Genomic DNA, 24872 nt, shown 5'->3' on the forward strand with positions numbered 1-24872 from the left:
TTGGAGTATAGTCAGAAAATATAAAGCATCTTATTACTCTGTCTTCTCTGAGAACTTATTTGTTGAGAACTATTCAGCCTATCTTATTCATTATATATTCAGCCAAACTTTGGTTTCGTTTTTCACAACTCTTACTCCTGGTAGTCTCACTAAGATTTTTGGAAGAAAAGAAGTCATTTTTTTAATTGTAAAAATAATCATCAAAATCCCAGCATAAACAGAACATTCATTTATAAGTTCCCTGTTCTTTTACCCATTTTATGTATTTTTATAGCTATTGCTTATGTGCATATAACTTTAAAATATTTTTTTATAATATGTGAAGTTTCTAGATTATTATATTATAGCCTGGTAAGCGATGAGTGCTTGATAGTTCATTAAATGGCTGGATGACTATTTTTAATTGTGCTACTGTTGGACAATTAAATTGCGTTTCAATTGAGAAAAGCTATTGAACCCAATGAAATATTATTGCTTATTGTCTGAAAATGGTTATATGCAAAGTTTATCCTATCCCTCTGACTAATACAATTTTAAGAGTTGAAACTGATTCAGTCCTGGTTGACTTTGACTTTGAAACTGCATTAAGAGCAAATAAGGAAGTCTAAAAAAAGTTACATTTCACCTTTGAAACATTTTTATCAATTAAGTAAATTTTCATTTTTACCAGTATTCTGGCAGTTATTATCAGAGTTGGGCTGAGTAAGTTTCCTATTTAAAGTTTACCTGCAAGCTTAAGGATATTAGAAACTTTTGGGTCAAGTATTAGGAATAGATATGCGTATTAAATTTCCAGTGAATTTTATTCCCATTTGTTGTGGAATTCCTGTGAACTCTTTAAGAAGCAGTAACCAGTTCACTGTCATTAGCTAACGTACACTCAAATAACTGTTATCTCATTGTTCACTTACTTTGATCATAATTAGCTAATTAGAGAGGGATAGTCTAACATTGAATTCTATAATCTTAGGTATACAGAGTCTTGTAGAAGATTATGAGTCTTATAGTGATACAAAATGATACTTAACCCATTAAAGCAGTTGAATCTCTTGTTTTATTAGAAGTGTTTTCAGAGAAAGCTGTTCTTGATTGTCATAGTTCATTCTGTCTAGTATTAGCCTTTACTGTAAAAAAAATAACTTATATTCTTGTTATATATTAAATAGATTTATATTTCATCTTGTTTGGCCCTTTGTGGAAATGGATGGTTACTATTTTCATATAAGTTACTTTAGATATTTGAAATCTAACAGTTACCCTTTTAGGGTTTGCTGTATTTGAATTAAATTATTTGTAGAATACAGATTGACCTAAACAGAGCTTTCTGCCCATGAAAAGGGTGCTCTTTGGCGATTATTAAAATATGCTCTGTACTATGTTTAGTCATGTTTGTGTGTGTATATAATCATTGTCTTAATGAGCAGTTAGGTAATTTGAACTACATTGCATAATTGCTGGGACTGTCTTTAGAACATATGCCAAAGTATAAGATCTATCAACAATTATTATAGCAGAATGCCACACTAGAGAAAATGGTCTGGATTTAACCTGACTTTTGATGATGTAGATTTGCTTTGGGGAAGACATGGGGAATTTGATCTGGTCTCAGATCGTTTCACTTTTGGCAAATTCTTGGAAAGTTAGATGGATCCTGGGATTAGTTAGTTTATGGGTGTGAGTCAGATCTGGGGCTCTAGAACATCCCATGTATTCTACACTTGAGACTTACTACTTGGATCTCTCATTTAAAAAGATTTCTTCAAAGAAACCATAGAGTTAAGATAACACAGTAAGTCAAGCACAGGAGAACAATAAGAAAATGGCACAGCTGATCACTCTGTTCTTAATTCAACCCTTTGTCAGCCACATCACAGGTTTAAAATCAGTGATCCAGTTTGTCAGTTAAAAAATGGTCTTCCCACTGTCAAAATTATTGAGAAGACTTGTTTGAAATACAGATGAACCTTGCTCTAAATATATATACTTTAAATATTAACTAGTGATTGAAAAACCAAAAAGTAGTTTATTTCCCATGTCTTAATATTATTCACCACTCCAGGTTTGCATAAAATGCAAATATAAACTTCTTAGGAGATTAAGTCTTATTGAAAAAATAAGGGAATGTATTGGAGTGAGTGAAAGTAATAAAAAAATTACAACTGCAGGATTAAGATATTTGCTTTACTTGGAAGTAATAAGGATGCTATTTTCCAGCATACACACACACTAATGAAAGAATGAAACTATTGCTATTAGTAAGACTTCTAAGATCTCATTTATTTTATCTTTATTCCATATCTTTAAATGTCTATTTTTACATGTTTAATATTCATAATATGTTAGCACAATAGGATATGTATAAAAATATACATATAAGGTATGTCTGGAAAGTATCCAGCCATGTAATGTGAAAAATGGAGACATTTATTGAAGAAGATACAAGATGCAAGAAACATTGTGCATAGGACAGTGACGCCTCAGTCCCCTTCAAAGTAGGCACCTTGGGACCTCACACAGTTCTCCCAGCATCTCCTCCACTGTTCAAAACACTCTGCATAATCCTTTGTTGGAATCCCATCAGCTATCTTGTTGTGTTTTCCTGAATCTCATCAACGGTCTGAAATCTTTCCCCTTTCAAAGGTGATTTTAGTTTTGGGAAAAGCTCTGAGTCACCTGGGTAATTTGATGTTTCACCAAAAAACACTGCAGGAGACATGATGCGTGAGTGGGCATGTTGTAGTGATGAAGCTGCCAGTCACCAGGTGCCCATAGCTGCGGCCGTTTTCGTTGTATTGCATCTCTCAACAGAGGAAGAACATTGAGGTAGTACTCCTTATTAATTATTTGGCCTGAAGGGGAATACTCATGTTGGACAACACCTTCCCAATCAAAAAACACAGTTAACATGGTCTTGATCTTGCTGCGACTTTGCCACACCTTCCTGGGGTATGGAGAACCCCATGACTTCCATTGGGACAACTGGGCTTTATTTCTGGATCATAGCCATAGACCCACAATTTGTCTCTGGTTATGGCCTTCTTGAGGAAATCTGGTTCATTGGTAGAGGTTTGAATCAAGTCATTAGCAACTGCAGCACAAAGTTCCTGCTTGTTGTAGGCCTTCCAGAACATGGATCACTTTAAACAGATTCTCGACCATCCTTGAAGCATTTGTACCACATATTTGCGCTACACTCATTCCATCGTCCCCAAAAGCCTTCTGAGTCATCCAAATAGTTTCTGTGGAGGAATGTTCAAGCTTACGCAAAGTTGGATGCAGATTTGTTGCTCTACTCAGTCATTTTTTTTAAAAAATTAGTTTTAGAGAGAAGGGAAGGGAGGGAGAAAGGGAGAGAAACATCAATGTGTAGTTGCCTCTCGTGTGCCCCCAACTGGGGATCTGGCCTGCAATCCAAGCATGTGCCCTGACTGGGAATCAAACTAGTGACCCTTCGTTTGCAGGCTGGCACTCAATGCACTGAACCCCACCAGCCAGAGCGCTTTACTTAGTCGTTTTGAATGCAGCAGCCACAGAGTACACATGCTCACTCAACAGCAGTCAGTGAAGTAGTCGTTGTTCATGCATGTGCATTCCAGTCCACTCTCCTTGGCTGCCAGATTACATTGATGTCACACAAACCATTCTTGTTACATTAACAGTGGCTGGACTTTTTCCAGATACTGGGGGTATGAGCTTGACATTTAAAACCCTTTTGATTGCCATATAACACATGTAATTACAATCTAGGTCAAGACAGAGGACGTAGCCAACACCCCAGAAGACACCCCCCTTTATGCTTGACCCAATTACTTCCCCCTTCTCACATCTCCAGAATAATTTCTATCTTCATTTCTGATAATATAGTGTAGTTTGTAGTGCATGTTTTTATAGTTATAGTTTATATAAGTAGGATCATAATGCACATATTATTTTATATCTTGTTGCTTTTGTTCACTGTTGTTTGTGAGATTCATCCATATGTTGTTTGTGGCTGTGTTTCATGCAATATCATTGCTGATTATTTGGTTAAATGAATATCCCACAATTTACTCATATTTGGTGTGTTTCCAATGTTTGACTGTTAATGGATAATGCTCTGATTCCTGTACATATCTCTTAGTACATATGTGTACACATTTCTGTTGGGTATAATCATTGGACTGGAATTGCTGGACTTTAGGCAAATAGATAATGCCAAATGGTTTTATATAGTGGCTATACCGGTAGGTAGTCCCACCAACAATTTCAAGAGTCCTTCTTGTTCCACCTCTTCACCAACACTAGATATTGTTAGTCTTTTCAATTTAAGCTGCCTGGTGAAGATGTAGTGATTTTTTAAAATTGTGGTTTCAAGGTGGTGTTCTCTGCATTTTTTATTGTATTTTTTTTTTCATTACCAATTATCCCCCCCATACCTTCTTTTCAACCCCCACCCACCCTCCTGCCTCTACAATGGCCACACTATTGTATGTGTCCATGATCAAATCTTTCCTTCCTTCCTTCCTTCCTTCCTTCCTTCCTTCCTTCCTTCCTTCCTTTTTAGAAAGAAGGGGAGGGAGGGAGAAATAGAGGGAGAGAAATGACAACATAAGAGAAACACTGGTTGTCTCTTGTATGACCCTGGACCAGAGAGAGACCAAACCAGCAACCCAGCCATGTGCGCTGACAGGGAATCTAACCAGCGCCTTTAGCTTTATGGGATGACACCCAACCAACTGAACCACAACAGTTAGGGCAACTCTACTTTCTTGATTACTAACAAGGTTGAGCACCTTTTGGTATATTTATTGGCCAGTTGGATGACCTCTTTTGAAAAGTATTTATTCAAGTGTATTTCAAATTTTTCTATCAGACTGTCTTTCTTATTGATTTGTGGTATTCTTTGTATATTTAGGATCTGAGCCCTTTGTCACTTTTATGTTCCAACTTATATCCCTTTTTCTGGCTTTCCTCTTCATTCTTAATGGTATCTTTATGAATAGGCATTCTCGATTTTAAGAATGGTCCTGCTATCAGTCTTTTCTTTTCAGTAGTGATTTCTGTGTCTTGTTTAACTATCTTTAAAAACTTTGTTGTCTTTCACATTTAAATCTGCAATCTATATAGAATTGATTTTTTGTATGTGCTGTGAGTTAAAGGTCAAGTTTCTGCCTCTCTCCCTTCATCCATCCTTCTCTCCCTTCCTTCCTTCTCCACATGGAGATCCATTTGACCCATCATTATATATTGGTGTGACTCTTGTTTCCCCAGATCTCTAAAGTGCCATCTTTGGTCTTTATATGACTGTTTATTTTTAGGTTCTCTTTTCAATTCTGTGAGTTCATTTGTCTATCTTTGTCTTAATTACTATAGTTTCACAATGTCTTGCTATCTAACAGAGCAAGTGCTCCTCCTTTTTCCTTTTCTTCAAGAGGGTTCCAATTATTCTTGACCCTTTGCATAATTATTTAGGCCTTCCATTTCTCTTGACAAAATTTACTAGTTTTATGTGGGGAGGCCTTGAACATTGTTAATTATTTTTACTCCTAAGTATTATTTGTTAGTACTATTATGAATGATATTTTTTTAAAAATTCTTTCTCTATTCATTGCTAAGATACAGTAATGCAGCTGATTTTGTGTATTGACCTATGTTTAGCCACCTTCCTATACTTGCTATTAATTCTGATAACTAGTAAATCGCCCATATATTTTTTGTCTGTGAATGATAGTTATATTTCTCTTTAATCTTATTTCTCTTGTCTTGTTGAACTGAGTAAGACTGCAGCACAGAATAAAAGTAGTGAGTTTTCTTTTTTTCCTCATCTCAGAAGGAAAGCTTTCAGCATTTCAACATTAAGTATGATGTCATTTTTGTGGGGGGTGTATATGCCTGTTCTGTTTACTATGGCTGCATAACCAATTAAGATTTAGTGGTATAAAGCATCCATTTGTTATGATCATGGATTCTGTGGATTAGGAATTCAGATAAGGCACATTATGAAAGGCTTATAATGTGGCGTTCGAGGGCTTGGCTGAAGACTCATTTGAGCCTCATTTCCTCTCCACCTGAGTCCTTCCATGTGGTCTCTCCTTGAAGGCTAGTGTGAGCTTCTTCACAATATGGTGGCTGGTTTCTCCTAAAGCAAGCACCTCCAAAGAGAGAAAACCAGGTAGAAGTTGTGTCCTTTTACAACCTAGCCTCAGAAGTCATATATGTATCACTTTTGCCATACCCTGATTGGAGAGGTCAGAAGCCCCCATCCAGATGCAAGAGGAGGGAACATAGATCCTGCTTTTTGCTGAAGGAGTGTCTTATCAGAAACATTGTAAGAAGAGCACTTGGGATGGCATACATACATACATGCATACTTACACGTACATATTTTTATATGTGTGTCTAGCCAGAGAGAGAAAATGCAGAGCATATGATTTACTATAATGTCTTTTGATCAGATTTAAAATATTCCCTTCTCTTCGTAATATATATTTAACATATTTTGTTTTGAATGGATATTAAATTTTATAAAATACCTTTTCTGTTGAATTGACCATGATTTTAATTGTTAATGTGATAAATTTTATAGGTTGATTATAATAAATTCAGCTTGGTTGTGGTTTATCGTCTTTTTCCTATATTACTGCATTTGGTTTGCTAGTACCCCCCCACACACACTTTTTTTTATTTGAGGATTTTTACATCTTTGAAAGCTTGAGGGTAGGGACCAAATTCCATCCACTCCTTGGCTCTTAATGCTGCTATGAACATCCAGGTGCAAGTTTTTGAATGGACATGTGTTTTCATTTCTCTTGGATATATAGCTAGAATTTGAAATCCTTCCTGGTTATGAGGCTGATATACCACATTTCTTTTGTGTCATTGTATTTCCCAATATGTCTGCTTTTATTTTACCTATGTGGTCTCACCTGAATGCCCTAGTTTCACATACATTGCACACTCTCAGCACACTTCTGTTAATCTTTCAAATGGATCTTAGACTTTAGTAAATCTCTGCCAGGTATTAGTTGAAAATATTTTCCCAAGTCTCACTTTAGGAAACACTCTTGTTATGAAGTCTTTTTGTTAATATGAATCTGGATCATTTTTCTTCATTCCTGTCTTTTATTGGCTTTCTGTTTGTTTATCCTTACCTCAGTCTTTGCAGCACAGCTCTTAATGTTCAATTTGGTTTAGTTTTCATCCATTTCATAGTATTTGGGGGGATATGTGTGTTTATAGCAGTCACATTTCTGTTTTACTTTGAGTTGGTTTAAATGTGCTTTTCTTAGTTATAAAGCTTAAAAGCAGTGAATTCAAGAGATAACTGCTGATAGGTTGTGTTTTGTTTGTTTGTTTGTTTTGGACACTTACCTCCTTGAATTTGTTCTTTGATTAGCCTTAGGAGTAGCATTAGAAGTAGTTATCAAAAGAATAAATACATGTGGCATTCATTAACTTTCACCTGGTTTTACGTGGTTTTGTATGACAGAATAAAGATATTTATAATTTGAACTACTTTATACATTTACATTATTGTAAGCATGAGTGGTTTAAAATTGGAATATTTGAACAGGTGTAAATTGTTTATTATTATAGGTTACTTACTAGTGTTGTATTATTTCAAAATAATTTGGAAATTTAGTGAAATAAGAAAGTTGACTTCTAATTATTAATTGCATTCATTTTTTTAATCTTTAGTGAAATGGTGATAATCAGCTATTTTTAAAACTTACATTTTAAAAATCAATGGCAAGTGATAATTCTGTTTCTTTATAATTTGTGTGGATTTCATTTTAACAAAAGCCAAAGGAAAAAGGAAACAGGACTTGCCACTTCGCACATACATTGTTTATTTTATTTCCTAGGGCTTTAACTTTGCTATTTATAGAAACTATTTAGTATGTTTGGTGTTTCAGTTTCAGAAGGCATCTTACCCAAGTAAAAGATCAGAAAAGTAGTGCCCGAGGACAACCAAATTACTGTAGTGAATCTTTGCGTGGTTCATTAATTCCTGTGTTTCTGCCTAAGCCTGGAGCTTAGCCACTCCCCAAAGCAGCCTAAATTTTCTGTCTGTATCCTACCCGCTTTTGCCTGCGTGCTCTGTCTGCTCTCTCCTTCGATTTCTTTGTCTCTCTATAAATAAGTAGAAAACCTTTCTTTAGTTCAGAGAGCAGAGGTCCAGAAGAACTATCTTAAGAAGTTTTTATTTGTGCCAACTAGGATTGCTTTGTGGTAGGCCATCTGAACTGGAGGATTTCCTCAGAATGTAAAGTATGTCATGAGATTCAGAAGGCTGGGATTTGCTCTGGAGCTGTCTGGGAAGGCATCAGGAAACGTAGACAGAACTGTCTCATATTGCTTGTGATGTAGGTGGCAAGAAGGGAAGACAGCTTGCCTGGTCTCTCACTTCAGTGTGTGGTTCCTCTGCACTGGGAACCTATCTCCTTTCCTGGGAATTCAGACCTGTCTCACAATCTTGACTCTGTGACAAAAAAAAATCTTAAGGAGTTTGGAATAAATCTAGATCCCTTCATTTTTTTAATTCATTTTCCCTTTAGAAATATGTGTCAATAATAGCATAAGTATTTAAGACTATAATCACTTTATAAATAAATATATTTGTGCTGTGAGGGCAGAGTGGGCTTTGCTCAACTTGCCCTTTTGTTACAGAGCAAAAGGGGGTTCTTTCACGTGGCGCCTTGGTGTAAAACCCAACAACTAGTGTTGAGGAAAACGGGTCTTTATTTACAGTATTCCAACCTGGGGAGGGCAGTGAGCACTTCAGCTCAGAGCCCTGTTCTCCCACGGGACCCAGCACTTCCCTTGGTCCCCAAAAGGCTAGAAGCCAAAAACAGGCCCAGAAGTTCCCCATCCCTTATCTGTCAGCTCTCTCCTGCGGGATCTGGGGTACGATGTCATCAGCCTCTGTATAGCAGTCGAGGCAAACGTGTGCCATGTTGCACTGGATCACGCATGGTTCTCCCTTTGCCCTTTCAAAGCCGCATGATGTTCTCCCTTTCCTTGCAAACCGTGTGGATCTCCTTTCCTCCTCTCAAAGCCGCATGATGTTCTCCCTTTCTTTTCAAAACCGCATGGTATTCTTCCCTTCTCAAAACCTCATGGAGAACTCAGCTAAAATGTCTGCTGCCTATTTTTAAACCCCTGACTGCGTCCTCTGACACAGTGGGTGTGGTAACCAGTTCTGACCATTCACAGAACCTTACACAGGCTCTGTGTGCTCTCTGTACCATTCCATGGTCCAAAAACCCATCCCAACTTCTTGGGGCCTTGGAAGAACCAAAGCTATTTGTGTAACAAAGACACTAGCTACTAGCCACAGGCATGTGAAGGCATCTTAAAAGCTGTTTCCTTTCCCCATCCCCCAACCTGCAGGCTCTGGGGCTTTTTGGAGACCCCCATTCTGTAACGCTTTCCCTGTCTCCTCCAGAAAGATGGTCATTATTTTATTCTTGAGGGAAAAAATTAAAACAGTAGATTTTATTGGAAAATAATCAAAATGTCTCTCAAATAATAGCAAAATGGAAATTGTGTAATTAAGCAGGACATTCACTTCTGTGAAGCCTAACCAAAAAACTTCATCAAAAGCAGTCAGTTATCTTAATATCTTTTTTTTAAAGATTTTATTTATTTATTTTTAGGGAGAGGGGCAGGGAGGGAGAAAGAGAGGGAGAGAAACATTAATATGTGGTTGCCTCTCATGTGCCCACAGCTGGGGACCTGGCCTACAACCCAGGCATGTGCCCTGACTGGGAATCAAACGGGTGACTCTTTGGTTCACAGGCTGGCGCTCAGTCCGCTGAGCCACACCAGCCAGGGGCTGGATATCTGTTTTTAATTACGTGGTAAATTAAGACCTTGAAAAATGACCATTTTAATTGTGAATGAATTCTGGTGATAGAAGGAAGTAAAGTCCTTCCCTGGTACTAATCGTCATACTCATAGTACTGTAGCAAAATGCTTAATTTTTTTAAACACAACTTTTCTTTTATGCTAACTAGTAGATAAATTTTTAGTAAGAATATCTTACAAAGAAAATACAAACTTTATTTTTAAAAATAGAAAAATAAGTCAACAGTATTATTTGTGTTATCTCATTGAAACCAGAAATTAGATAGACTTCTATATAATCATATTGCTGGATGGAGGTAACTAATATTGTCATTTACTAAAGACATAAAATGTCTAAGCTTTAATAGTTAAAATGTTTTCTATAATTTAAACTTCTTTGAGAGAAAAAGGTGATTAAGAAACATTAATTCCTGCATAAATATAAATATCTAAATATGAAATGCTGCTTTTATGAATGTATTTTCTTATGGTTTAGCTGTTGTAGAATACATAGTGCATGACTTCTTGGTATAGTACTTAAATATTTCTGTCTTTCTGTGACAATATTTGAAGACAACAAATTCCATTTTAGAACAAAACTAAAAAATCATTTAAAGTTGCTAAATGTTTTTTTTAATTGTTTTTAAAGATTTTATTAATTTATTTTTAGAGAGAGGAGAAAGAGAAGGAGAGAAGCATCAATCACTTGCCTTTCACGTGCCCCCAACCCAGGACCTGTCCTACAACCCAAGCATGTGCCCTGACTGGAAATTGAACCAGTGGCCTTTGGGTTCGCAGGCCAGTGCTCAATCCACTGAGCCACACCAGCCAGAGCTATATTGCTAAATGCTTTTAGCAACTTAATTGATTTTAGTATTATGATTCTTACATTCATTATGCATACAAACCTACAAAATAACCAAACTTGAAAATTTGGGTGCATTACTAAATAGGTTCACATCACAGACTACACTGGGGAACACAATTTTTGTTGAGTTAGATCTGACACTTGTTTTTGACTAACTTTTGGCATCTGAATCCAAAAATGACCCCAGTTTTTCTCTATCACGTCAATTTTTTAAGGTACAGGATATCCTCCCTTTGTCCCAAAAATCATACAAAATGTACATACAAAGGAAAATAAAGAAAAAATTACCTGAATATACTGTTTATTTAGAGTTATTTTATTCATATAAAGGCTAAATATTGTTACTGTAAGTCAAATTGTGTACAGTAGTAAAGTTCTACCAAACATACATATTAAGGTATTTTATCTTTTCAAAGAACAGGCTAGGAAATGCCAAAATGAGATACTTGAAACAGTCTCCTTCAGTTGGCAAAGCTTTAACCCTTTGAGTGCCAGCATCACTCCCATCTACTATTTTTGATGGCTATAAATATAAATAACAATGGAATAATATGTATTTTATGTTTTGTTTTGTTTTTTGTACCTCAGGTTATATATTGATATAACATTTTCTCATGTTGATCCAAATTTCAAATTACACGTGGCACTCAAAGAGTTAACAGATTGCTTCATGAGACCCAGTTTTATGTGCAGAGATGGGAATATAATGTTCTTTGTGTCAAGTGGTTCATGTAGAATGTTTGGATCACCAGGTTTGGGGCAGATCTTGGAGGCCAATTCGACTTCACCCAGTGCTTCTCACGAGCTCTGCTGTCCCACATACACGGAAAACAGGGATACTTGGTGTATCTGTGTTGCTGACCAAGAAGGAAGCAGACCATTTTAAGGTCAACACAGATGATCCAATTGTGCTTGTGATATTGCAACAGATCAGTGACTCTTTATGTCTTCATATTCTTCATGAAAACAAACTGAATGGCCAGTTGGGACTGCACCAAATAAATTGCCATGTGGAGGAGGACACACTTCAAGCTCTGCTTTGAGCTATCGATGAACAGTCTCCATTCAGTTGCGTTCTAGATTGGAATTCCCAATTCCTCCATTAAACCATGTATGTTATGGCAATACACAAAGCCACCATCACTTCGAAAGTACTGCAGAAATGCACTCTCTCTTGATCAAAAGTAGGTTGCCTTTGCTCCTTTTTCAAGCAATTTTTTCTTGTGCAGTCTTGATGCTAGGAGTTCTGAAGCCTCTTTGGATAGTTGCAAATCTCATGCCAAATCATTCAACTCATGCTGATCAAATCCCCTGTGAACTGAGTCATCTTCAGTTTCAAAATTTTCATCATTGCTGTTACTTAGTTCTTTACCATACTCCTGTTTTTCAAAAGAGGGTAATTCAATGAAAACTGGCACTGGGATTTCAGCTAAATGAGGCACTGGGCGTATAGCTGATGTCAGATGAGGATACTCTAGTTTACATTTATTTTTCTTGTTCTATCCTGACGTTTTCACTATACAAAAGTAACAGTCCCTTGAATGATCTCTGGGCTCTTGCCAAACCATAGGTATACCAGATGACAATTTATCACGTGTTCCCTTTGTCCACATCCGTAAACTCTCAATACACTGCTTGCACACCTTGTGAGGGGCCCAAGACTTATCTTGATCACCAAGTTTTACTTTAAAATATGCAAAATAGGCTTGCCTGACAAATGTACTGTTTGTCCTTTGACTGGGAATGGTGAAACTGCCACAGATATAACAAAACGAAACAGGGTTGTTCAGGCACTTACAATGAGAAATAGCAGAGGCAGACATGATGTGAAGGAAAGGAAATAAGTACGTATGTAAATTAAAAAGTAAATTCTGCTAACTCCTTGTACATAGACAAGAACTTGGACTACACTTTGGAATACGATTCACTATATAGAGCGGGACACAACCTCTCACCGCACTGTCTTATGTGTTACCGAATAACCTAGACAAGTATGAACCTGTTGCTGGTCTCCAAGGTCATCCCCCACCCCTCCCCACTCGAGGTAGGTTTGCTCTCAGCCAGTAGGAGAGTACTAGTGCTTCCCTCATTCCAGGCTTGATCCAGCCTGGAGTGGTCGGTCACATTAAATAAGCTGTATGGGGGGGGGGGGGGGACTTGACGTGATAGAAGAAAACTAACTGCAGTTTTGAAATCAGCATGCCTATTTAAGTCTAAAACAACTGAAAAATCAAACTCAACAGAAATTATGTTAAAAATTGTTCCCCTGTGATTAGCTTTTTTTTTTTTTTAATTTAAATATTTTTAATTGATTTTAAAGAGAGGAAAAGAGAGAAAGGGAAACCGATTTATTGTTCCACTTCTTTGTGCATTCATTGGTTGATTCATATATATACCCTGACCGGGAATCAAACCTGCAGCCTTGACATATTGGGATAATGCTCTAACTAACTTTACCTACTACCTGGCCAGGGCAAAAATAATTTAAATTTGTTTATAAAGTATTTTATTTTGTAGACAGTTTATCTAAAAGAGTATAAGAAAGAAAAAAATCCTCTGAAGTTCTACTTTCCAGAGACATGCCTCCATTCTTTCTGTACATTTGTATGTGTATGTATGCCCATGAATATATGGTTCTACATGGATACAGAATACACTATAAATGTTGCCCAGCAAATTTTTTCTTTCCATAGTATGTTACTCCTATAAAACTTATTTATGATTGTAAGTATCAGGTACACCATCTTTTTAAAGACATACATAGTATGCCATCGTACAACCATTTATTTAATCAGTTGCCTATTAATAGTCCTTTAAGGTAGTGCTTTTTTTGGTTTGTTTAGCTATAAACAGTGCATGGTATTGTTATTTTTTTCTCATGGTTCTTCACCCATATTAGCTTTTCTGATGTTCTAATCCTCTGCCATCACCATTCTACACAATGAGGTCTGCCCAGTGTCTTAACATAGGTGCTTTAGGAGGAGGAGAGTGGAGACAATTCTTTTTTTTTTTTTTTTCTATATTTATTTTTTTGAATGGTATTTTTTTGTATCTTTTTTGAAATGTACTCCCCCCCCCCCAAAGATTCATAGGTAACAACTAATCTTAGGGTCATACTGTTAGCCATCAAATCTATCATAAAATCTATCTAGTTGTTTTTATGATACAAAACCTCAGGATGTTTTTGAAAGAGCTACTCCATTTTTATCTGTTTCAGAATTTACTTCTCAAAAAGGTTTTATTTCTCCAAAAAATAAAGTAAGCATATCATTTCTGTAGTCTAGTCATCCTTATCGCTCAGCCTGTCTCAAAAGAGAAAAATCACTCAGCGTCTAGGAGTGGCATTGCCCTGCTATAGGTCAGGGTTTATATACCTAAGAATGAAATTGCTGGGTCATAGGATTTGTGCATCTCGAGTTACACCAGATAATGCCAAAGCGCCCCTCTGCCCCCCCCGCTCCCCCCTCCCTTGAAGCCATTGAAACAGTTTACCTCCTACCAGTAATATATGAGACTGACTTCATGTTACTCTCTATCCTAGGGAACACTTGATACTGTCGGGCTTCAATTTTTTCTTCTACCAGTTTGGTGCTCATAAATGGTATTTCATATGGTTTTAATTTTCCTTTCCAAGATCATTAATGAGGTACTTGAGCCTCATTTTGTATGTTCATTGGCCATTTATGTTTGCTTTTCCACGAGGTGTTAGTCAAGGCTTTTGCCAATTTTCCTACAAACTTGTTTGTCTTACTGATTTATAGGAATTCTTTATTCAGGATACTGAATCTTTACCAGTTATAGTTATTACAACTATCTTTTCCCAGTTTATGAATTGCTTTTTCTCTGTTGTGTCTTTCAGTGAGCATGCACTCTGAATTCTCCTGTATCTTATTTATAGGAACCTCCTCTCTACTTGCAGGGATAAAGATACTCTATTATATTTCTAAAGGTTTTATAATTTTGTCTTTAGTTCTTTAATTTGATGTGTGTGTGTGGAGATAGGGACTTCAATATACAGTATTCCCTCAATTATCGCAGGTATTACATTCTAGACCTCCCCGCAATAGGTGAAAATCCACCAAGTAGCGACCTTACATTTATTTTAGTATTTATATATATTTTAAGGCTTAATAAACCCTTCCCACACACTTATAAACCATTCCCAGTCCCTTATTAACCTGTTCCATACTTTTATAAACACTGCTTATGTCCTTAAACATATTCTACGCTCTTAAACCTATGTAACTTGAACAACATGCATACAGTACCACAAAATCCCACGATATAGCGAAAGATCTGCAATAAATAATTAAATATAATATTTTTAAAAATCCTGTGATACACTGAGGCCGCAATAAGTAAACCGTGATATAGAGAGGGACTACTGTATACCTAATTATAATGAATTTGTAAATTTTAATTTAACTTGGGAAGTTCAGCCATTACTTCTTCACTTTTCTTTCCCAGCTATAATCTTTTTCTGCTCTTCCTCTAGGACTCTTACAACACAAATATTAGGCGTGAGTCTGTGTTCATTTTTCTCTCTCTTTAGGTTGTGTAAATTATATATATGATCTATGTGTATATATTATACATTCAAAATATACTTTTTTTAATGGAAAAGATCCTAATTTTAGAGGTTATTTTCTCTTCTTATAAACAATTCAAAACACGTGATTTTCCAGTAATCCATAATGTAGGCAGTTATATTGGAAAGGATTGTTGCTCTAGACCAGTATAGTTAATCCTAACTGCAAAGAAGGTAGCAGGAAAGTTACCATGGAAGATTAGAAATTTGAAAATGTAGTACTTTTAATTATTTAATTAGAAATATTGTAGCCTCTAGGGCATTATTTTATTATAGTGCTTGCAGCACAAAGTAAGTAATATTCTCAGTGAAAACCAAGTCATCTAGAAGTGAGACTACATTATAATTTTATGCCCTTGTTAGGAAGACACAAAATAAGTATTTCATTTTAGAGTGATTTACATAAAATCATTGATATTCATAATTTTAGAATGTTATAGGCATATCATTCTAGTATACTGGATTGCCAACTTTTGCATATTTAGAATACAATATATTTATCTCTGCAAAGGTAACATACATTTTTTGACAATTCAGAAGACAAATTAGCTATGGTTCCTTTAGTAAAAGCATAATGAACAGGTGCCATTGTAGTTTTAAAACGATAATATTGAATATTAAAGGTTACTAGTTACATTCAAATTTGCTTGCACCTCTAATAAAAAGACTCATATATCCCAATAAATAGAATAGACTGATGGATAAAGATTTATGGACTTCCTTTCTCCTCCCTCCTTCCCACCCCCTTGTGAATTTAAGAACCCTTGAGAAATCACTTGTACTTTATATTTTAACCCTGAAGACTAGAAACTATTTTTAAAGGGAGCAAAGAAATAGGAGACTACCATGATATAAGGAAAAGGAACTAATATACTTGGGTTAAGAAAAAGGAGTATAAAAAGTCCTCCAGGAAATAAATGTTCTTTTTACTAAAAAGTTTATTGTGAATGAGAATGTGTAGGTGTAGTACATTAGAGATTGGGAGACAAAAATTAAGAGAAAAAAGTTTTCTAACTGCAAAGGGCAAGAATGATGAGTTCTATATAGAGTCTGAGAAGGGAATTTGAATCCCAATTTGCTATGTGAACATGAGTAACTCAGATCATTTCCCAGAGTCTTAGATTACATCTATACATGGCAGGAGGGTATGTTGGTCTTTAGGATAGTCTCTTTTCTAGCTTCACTAATCAGTGAGTGCAAAGTTAATTGTCTTATACTCTTAACATATCCCTTTATAAAGTTTGAACACACTGCCTGAAGAAAACTTGCTTTCAAAAAGTCAAGCTTAGAAGTAATTCATTTTAGCTTAAATGTAAGTTTAGGTGTCATATGATATGTTTTTGTTTGCAATTCAAATGATATAGAAATACACTAAAAAGCAAAACTTTCCCTTTACCCCTATCCTTCTAATCTCACTGTTACAGTCAGAAGCTACCCCATCACCTGTTTGATGTTCATGCTTCTGTACTTTTTTTCTGTGTTTACATTATATTCATATGTACATATGAAGTTTTTGCTTATTTTTTAGAAGTATGTTTTCTTTGGGATGTGTGTTTTTAAATTATTCAGTACATATTATTTTGCAATTTGCTTAGTCCATTTAAATTGTCTTGTGGATCTTTCAATTTTTTAGCTTATATATCTACCACATTGTTTTGTAATTGTTGGATGGTATTTTTGGTGTGAACATATAGCTTATTAACTCCATTCATAAACTTCAGGTTGAATTTTCAATTTGTGATAATAAACATTATAGTAAAGAACACCATTATCCAGGATAATAACTTACTGAACCCTCAGTATACGGCAGTGCTGTGAATTATTTCATCAAATAATCCCAAGCTTGAGATAAGTTACTAATTAGCATGAAGAAATTATACATGAGGAAACCAGTCACACAGCTGCTAAGTAGCAAACAGATTTACTCAAGCAGTGTAACACCAGAACTCAAGCACTGTTCTACCACAGCTTTTATTGGATTCGAGACTGTGGCTCCTAAAAAGGTGAAGAGCCAAGATTTTCGACAGGAAGGTATTACAGAATTTTAGAGCTATATGGAACTGTAGAAATCAGCTGCCATACACCTTTGTATCTCCATTTTGACCCTGTAATCAGTTGTCCAAACTGGGAAATTGAGAGTAAAAGGAGCATTATGATAATATTTATACTAAGATAGTAGACATATTTTTCCCTGGACAAACTGAGGCACGTGGACACCTTAGCCTAGGCTGCCATCACCCTTTACTGCAATAGCATCCTGCCTGGAAATAAGGATATTGTTAATAGTTAACTTTGTACTTACTAACTATGCCCTTTGAAAATTTTTCCTTGTGTCTTATCACAGTATTTAACAGGTAGTGGTACGATTTGTACAAGCTGAAACACCTTTCATGTAACTAAGTTTCACAGAGTAAAAATCTTAGTCCTTTTTAAAAAAATCAAAGTTAATAAAAGTTGAGTGACCTGCCAAAAGTAGAAGCTAATTACCATGTCAGTATTAAAGCTCAGGACTATAACATTGGCATTATAGGCTAAATAATTTTTTCACCAGGCTCTGCTGCCTTCCCAAAATAGTTAAGAAGGTATTAAAACCACAAATATTTTATCCATGATTTTAATTTAAATATATAACTCATTTGTTGTAATTTGAGAATAATTTAGAAAGGCATGTTCATCTAATTTACTGATTTGAGACCTTTGGCTTACAAATGATGGCTTGAATAGGGGAATGTATTAGATGATATAATTAGGTGGGAGGAATATTACAGCAGTTCTCAGAATTGCTGGTTCAGGGCTTTAGAGACTAGACCTGGAGCTTGGGGTAGTTAAGACTTTTTATGTCTTATAGCCCTAGGTTTGGCAAACCAAGCAGGATGGGGCTACACCTTTCTTACTGGGAAATTTGGGAGAACTCCATTTGGCCTAGCCCATATCTCACAACCATCCCTGTAGTCGTATTAGATTGAACCATGCAAAATTATTAATAGTCAATCATATTTTTACCAACTTAAAAAAGCCATCTCATATGGTCCAACCTATTAATAATGCAGAATGGTAGAGAGGAGAATGAGGCATAAGAGATGCGCAGCCCTAATAGAACCTCAAAAGATGGTGTAGTTCCAAAAACAGAAGAGCAATTGCTCTTCCAGCCAGAAGAGGGATAATGGCAAAGCATTGTGGGCAGACCCAAGAAATAGCGACCATAATATAACACACACACACAGTGTGGATCAGCTAGACTTCAGCTAGACTATATAAAAATTTCTAAAATGAGAGTGTGAATTGCTCTTACTAGTCCTTTTCTTAAGCATCTCAAAGTTTGATAAATCTGCCTTTTATGCAACAAATGTGCCCAAAGCTCTCAAATTATACCTTCTGTACTTGGCAGTTGTGTGTTAAACATTTATTGAATGTCATACATGTACTAGGTACCTTTTTCATAATAATCCTATTTAAAGATGAAGAAATTGAAGTTCAAAGAGGTAAAATAATTTGCCTGAGATTATACAGTTCATTTGTATGGAACCAAATTTTGAAATCTAAATTGAAAATTGAACCCAACTTTTCCTTCCATACTTGTACTCCTCAGTGATTGTCATTGAAATATATCTAAAAAAGTAATAAATAAAAAACAAAAATAAAAAATAAAATGCCTGTAAAGACAGAAGAGAATATATATATATATATATATATATATATATATATATATACACACACACACACACACACACATACCTGCGAGGTCTGTAGGCATCTATGATCTTAAATATGAATATTGTTTACTACTCCATAATAATAGTGATAGCTTTGCTTTTTCAGTGCTGAGAGTGTTTATTTTATCTCAAATTTTGAGTTAAATTACTTTTTTAAGAAGATGTATGAGAAAAATGGCACACTCTACTTTTGTGTGAATGAGTCACCCAGTGTATATTACTCTGGCCCAAATCATTCTAATGTAAGATCTGAATTCCCTCCTGAATTTTTCTGCTTATAGGGAAGTAGTCAGTAGTGATTCATCTTTCTATGCATGTAGATTCTGATTGACCTAATAGTGTGCTCTAAAGTTGCATAGCTTTGGAAGTAGTTTGTAATTGCAGTATTATAGCTAAACTTTATTTAAATAGTCTTTTTTTATTGTTACATACTTAAGGCAGATGTTAGCTCTGTGCTTTATGGAAACCATACCTTTTCTTCAAAAGGTTGAGGCATTGGGGAAAAGAAAGAACAACAAAAAGTCTTTTGCTATTTACATAGCAGTGTTTTGTGGGGTTTGAAGGAATATAATAAGAGTTCTTTCTGGTCATTGATGCTGAAGGTGAGTGGTTCTTGACCTCATACGTGAAGCAAAACTGAAGTGAGTTGTACTGTATTTTTTGCTTTGTTTTTCTTAATTTTCATAGCGAAGTATGAGAATGATATGGTAATTAAAAGGGATGCTTTGCATAGGTTGCTCTCTGCAAGTTTCCAGAAGTCTATAAAGTGATGTATTTAAGGAACATTTTGGTGGGAAAAAAGTTAGGGCAATGGTATAAATTGGGAAATTTTGACCTTTTAATTTTGTCAGATGTATTAAGGTTAAATAGCTATATAAGTTTTTCTAGAAGTTAATCTGTACAAATCATGAGATTCCCCCTGCCGCCGCCCCCGCCCCCCCCCAATTTTTCTCATCTTTTAAAAGACTTATCTGGTAAAGTTCCTATTTGTCATTAGATTCTTTCTTAAGCAGTTAAAATATTGCCTATTTTCTTTATTTTATAGATGATAGTATATCTGCTGCAAGTACTTCTGATGTTCAAGATCGCCTCTCAGCTCTTGAGTTACGAGTTCAACAACAAGAAGATGAAATCACTGTGCTAAAGGCAGCTTTGGCAGATGTTTTGAGGCGTCTTGCAAGCTCTGAAGATCATGTATCCTCAGTGAAGAGATCAGTCCCAAGTAAAGGTAATTGTGTTGTAAGGTAGAGTCTTGGTTTTTGCAACACTTTCTTTGCAGTAATATGTAAAACTATAATTTCTCTTGGATTACTTGTGATTAAAGTTTGATTTCTATTTCCTTTTTCTTTATTCCCAAAAAATTCTGAAAGTTTATTATTTTAAATTGCATATTTTTGTGTAGTACCACTAATTGTATTTATAGGCTTTTATGTCATAGTATTTATGTGAATTTAGTATTTCATGAGAGCAGAAATAGAATTTCTTTTCATGTTTCACATTGTAGCATTATATCTTGAACATAGCAGGTAGGCACTTATATGTACTTTTTGAATCAATCCTCTTATTACAGAAGTAATTAAAATTATTATAGTTTATATACCTTCATTCTAAGCCCTCTGTGCTTTAGCCAGCGAAATCCTGAAGAATTTAAGCTCTGAAACTAATGCTAACTCCACAATACAATGAGAATTTTAACTTTCAGTCATGGAGAGTTTTCATAGGTTGAGAGAAAGTCATTAAGACCTTGGCTACTCTTGAGTTTGGAACAAATGTAATATGTGGCCTTTCCTTTTCTCCAATCGCCCAGAAAGAATTTAAAATTTTTTGACACTAATCAAACAATGGAACATACCGTTTGCTATATCTTACTGATTTCTTGGTAGAGTAGGTAGACATAGCATGATTGATTATCTCCATTTTGGCAATAAGAAACGTGAGGATAGTCATTGGCTTACCTCTCTACTGTAATATGTCAGTGCAAGTTAGTAACCTAGGGAGGAGTCTTACGTAACTCCTACTAGGTTCTAGGCCAGAAAAATTAGGAATTGAGTTTCTTAATGTTGAGTTTGAGATATGTATAGTATATAGATAAATAACTTAGATAACTGAATTATACGCCTTAGTGCTCATTTTGGTCTTGGCTAGAATAAGATTTTGGAAATGTTCATATTGTGGATGATAGTTGAAGCCATAGAAAAAGGATGTAAAATGAGAACAAGGATCAGGATAGTTCTGTTGAGAGCTCCAGTATTTCATCATAGCAAAGAGAGTGATTTGTGTTGCCAGCTGCAGCAGAGATATCAGAGAAAACAAAGACTGAGAGGTGATGTTGGATTTGACATTTTCAGGATTATTAGAAACTTCTCTAAAAGCAATGTAAATGGAGTGATAGGATTGCAAATCACACTGCAGTATTTTGAGAAGCAGCAATTGAGGAGAACTCTGGAATTGAGAGCAGCACTTTCAAAAAATTTGCCTGAGAGGGGAAGGTGGTAGTAGTTAGAAGATGCTAAATTGAAGGCCGTTTTATTTATTTTTATATTTTTAAATGTTATGGACTTGAGCACAAAGATATGTTGAGGACAAAAAAGCAGCAGAAAGGGAGATGATATTGGTTATGGTAATTGATGAGGCAAATTTCCTGGGAGTTTGAGAAAGGATCTTAGAGAAGCAAATAACTATTAGTCTTAGAAAGAAGACTTATTTCTCATGCTATCTCATGGAAAGAGATAAAACTAAGTGAATTTTGCTATATATCACAGTTGTTAGGGCCTGAACTTCCCTTCCTTATCACTTTCTCGTCAGGGGACACTGATGTCCTTTAAGAAAATAAGACAGTTCCTGGATGATAGGGAAAAAAGGGAGTTAATGCTTAGAATGGTTACAGTAGAAAACGGAAGGCCATAGACCTATGAAAGAGGTGTTGAATGACCTTGAGAGCATTGAGGTGGGAGACTTTGGGGAAGGGGCGTTTGTTCTGCCTGGGTTTGTGATTCCTGTTCTTACACCTTGCACCCTCAAGCACGCTGGGCCTAGGAGTGGAGACTTAGAGGTGGCAGAATTCATCTTTTCCATTAGTGGTTAGTAAGATAAATGACAAGGGATAAGGAACTTAAGAGTTTGGCAAAAGACTTGGTGGAAACCACTTTAGCCAATAATGTTATATATGATTTTTAAAATTTTTTGAGAACCAACTTTGAGTATTGCCAAGATTATGCCAGGTAAAATTTATTTTTATAAGAGGATTCTGGAGTTAGAGCAGAATGAGGAGCAGATCAATTAATCTATATGAGTTTCACAGAGAAGGTAAACTTGGCATAAAGAACAAGTTTCCTATCTATAATTGGTATACGTACCCTCAGCCTCTGACTCTGTATTAAGTATTTTAAACCCTGTAACAGAAAATGATATGTTTAGTTTTTAACCACATATTTTTAAAAGCTTGTTTTAAATAGTTTGTAAGTCAGAAAAGACAGTTTTTTTTACTATGGTAAAACAGTAGTACATTGTAATCTTGTATTGAAAAATTTAAAGTTTTATATTTTTATCAAGGTATTTCAGTAAAGGACTATTCACAAGGTAGTTTAAAGACTGCTTTTAAAAAATTTGGTACATGGACAGTATTTTGTATGACACATCAGTTACTTAGCACCTACCTTTGTCAGTGTCATAAAATATAAATGCAGTTAAATAGCTGTAGTTCCTGTTTCCCAGGATCATGGCTTTTGTAAGTTATCCTTTCTAGACTTTTTCCTAGTTGTCCTTATTTGTAATTCCTTTGTATTTAAAGTGAATTTTAGATCAGTTTTGTTAAAGGCTCTTTAGTCTAGGATTACCCAGTTCTGGAACCACAGAACCTCCTGGAGCTGCTACATTCAAATTTTTTCTTTTCATATAGTACATACTCTTTAATTCTTATTAATAACTTTATTAATTGGAGAGATACTAAGTTCCTTTAGTGATTTTACTTCATAAGTTTACTTTGACTGCTATTCTTAATGCTAACATGGTTACATTCTGAAATGGGATCCACTAGTGACTATTCTTTCTTTTTTTGTGTTTTTAATCCTCACCTGAGGATATTTTTTATTATTGATTTTAGAGAGAGAGGAAAGAGAGAGAGAACAGTGTCAATGTGAGAAAGGAACATTGGTTGGTTGCCTCTTGTATGCACCCCCACAGGGGATCAAACCCGCAACCTAGATATGTGCCCTGATCAGGAATCAAACCCACAACCCTTTGGTGTATGAGATAGTGCTCCAGCCAACTAAGCTACCCGACCAGGGTCACTAGTGATTCTTCTTTTTTTTTTTTTTAAGTATGTTTTATTGATTATGCTATTACAGTTGTCCCAATTTTTTTCTCTTTGCCCCCCTTCGCCCCCCTCTACCCTGTACCACCCTTCCCTCCAACAATTACCCCCTTAGTTCATGTCCATGGGTTGTTCATATAAGTTCTTTGGCTTCTCCATTTCCTTTACTATTCTTAACATCCCTCTCTCTATTTTGTACCTATCAGTTAATGCTTACTAGTCCCTGCACTCTGCCATTGTCTGTCTTCCCCCTCCCAGCTGATAGCCCTCCAAATGAGCTCCATACCTATGAGTCTATTCCTGTTCTGGTTATTTGCTTAGTTTGTTTTTGTTTTTATTTTTTAAATTCAGTTGTTGATAGTTATGGTTTTTTTTGTCATTTTAATGTTCATAGTTTTGATCTTATTTTTCTTAAATAAGTCACTTTAACATTTCATGTAATAAGGGCTCGATGATGATGAACTCCTTTAGCTTTACCTTGTATGAGAAGCACTTTATATATATTTTTCCCTACACATATATACATACCTATGATAAATTTAATTTATACATTAGTCACAGTAAGGGATTAACAACAATAATAATGAAATAAGAACAATCATAACAATATACTTTAATAAAAATTATGTGAACATCGGCCTTTTCTCTCCCAAAATATCTTATTGTACTCACCCTTCTTGTGATGATGTGAGATGCTACAGTGCCTACGTGATGAGATGAAATGAGCTACTCAGAACAGCATGCAATTTAAAACTTAAAAATTGTTTATTTCTGGAATTTTCCATTTAATATTATTGGATTATGGTTGACTGTGGGTTACTGCAATCTTGGAAAGCAAAACTGCAGATAAGGGGGGCCTATTAAAAGCTAAGCTTCATTTTTTTTTCTTGGGTATTTAACAGGTAGAAAGTTTTCCCAGTAGTTTTTAAGGTGCCAGTCATTTAAATTTCTCATATACGTTCTCCTCTGTTGGAGAATTCTTTCCTTTTGACAGCATATGTTAATAATATATGCACCAGTTGCAGCTGAATCCCTGCCAAAAGAAAAAAGAATTACCTGTACTTGCAGGGAAATGGAAGGCCAGGGAACACTTTGGCAGTTTTAACTGCTAGGAAGACAAATTATGTCACAGCTGGTGCCTGGGAAACCTATTAAGACCTTTTGAGGTGACCAAATGAATGTAATTTGAGAATATAGCCCTTTGGCATTATGTGAAGAGGAGGCTACTGGTACACAATGGTGTAAAAGCAGAGGAATCAAATTTATCCAAGGATGGGAATCAGTGGTTGAAAAACCAGGAGACCGCTGACAAACCAAAAATATCAAGCATTGTAACTGCCACTTGAGAAATGAGAGAACCCAGAGGCAAAATTGGACTGAAGAGGGTGTCAGTTCTCCAAAAGAAACATTCCTAATTATGTAGACTCCGGGATGGTGTGTTATCAGCACAGATCTGTATCATTTGGCTCTTACTCCAAGTAAGGTTTAGAAGACAGGGATTGTCATGGGTTTTTTGTAAATGTTGTTGATAGGTAAATATGTTAATCTGGGTGGAAGGTGTGA

At 35.5% G+C, this 24872-nt stretch overlaps 1 protein-coding gene across 1 annotated transcript in view; it reads left to right on the forward strand.

Moving 5' to 3' along the window:
- The window catches only part of EML4 (EMAP like 4), a 133953-nt gene that overhangs the window by 33722 nt on the left and 75359 nt on the right, over nucleotides 1–24872 (forward strand). Inside the window, exon 2 of the mRNA XM_090281209.1 lies at nucleotides 20043–20225. Within this exon, the coding sequence (XP_090137335.1) occupies nucleotides 20043–20225 (183 nt within the window). The remainder of the gene's footprint in view (nucleotides 1–20042; nucleotides 20226–24872) is intronic.

This window comes from Furipterus horrens, unplaced genomic scaffold (genome assembly GCF_987537825.1).
Source record: "Furipterus horrens unplaced genomic scaffold, mFurHor1.1.pri manual_scaffold_6, whole genome shotgun sequence".
Taxonomy (NCBI): Eukaryota; Metazoa; Chordata; class Mammalia; order Chiroptera; family Furipteridae; genus Furipterus; species Furipterus horrens.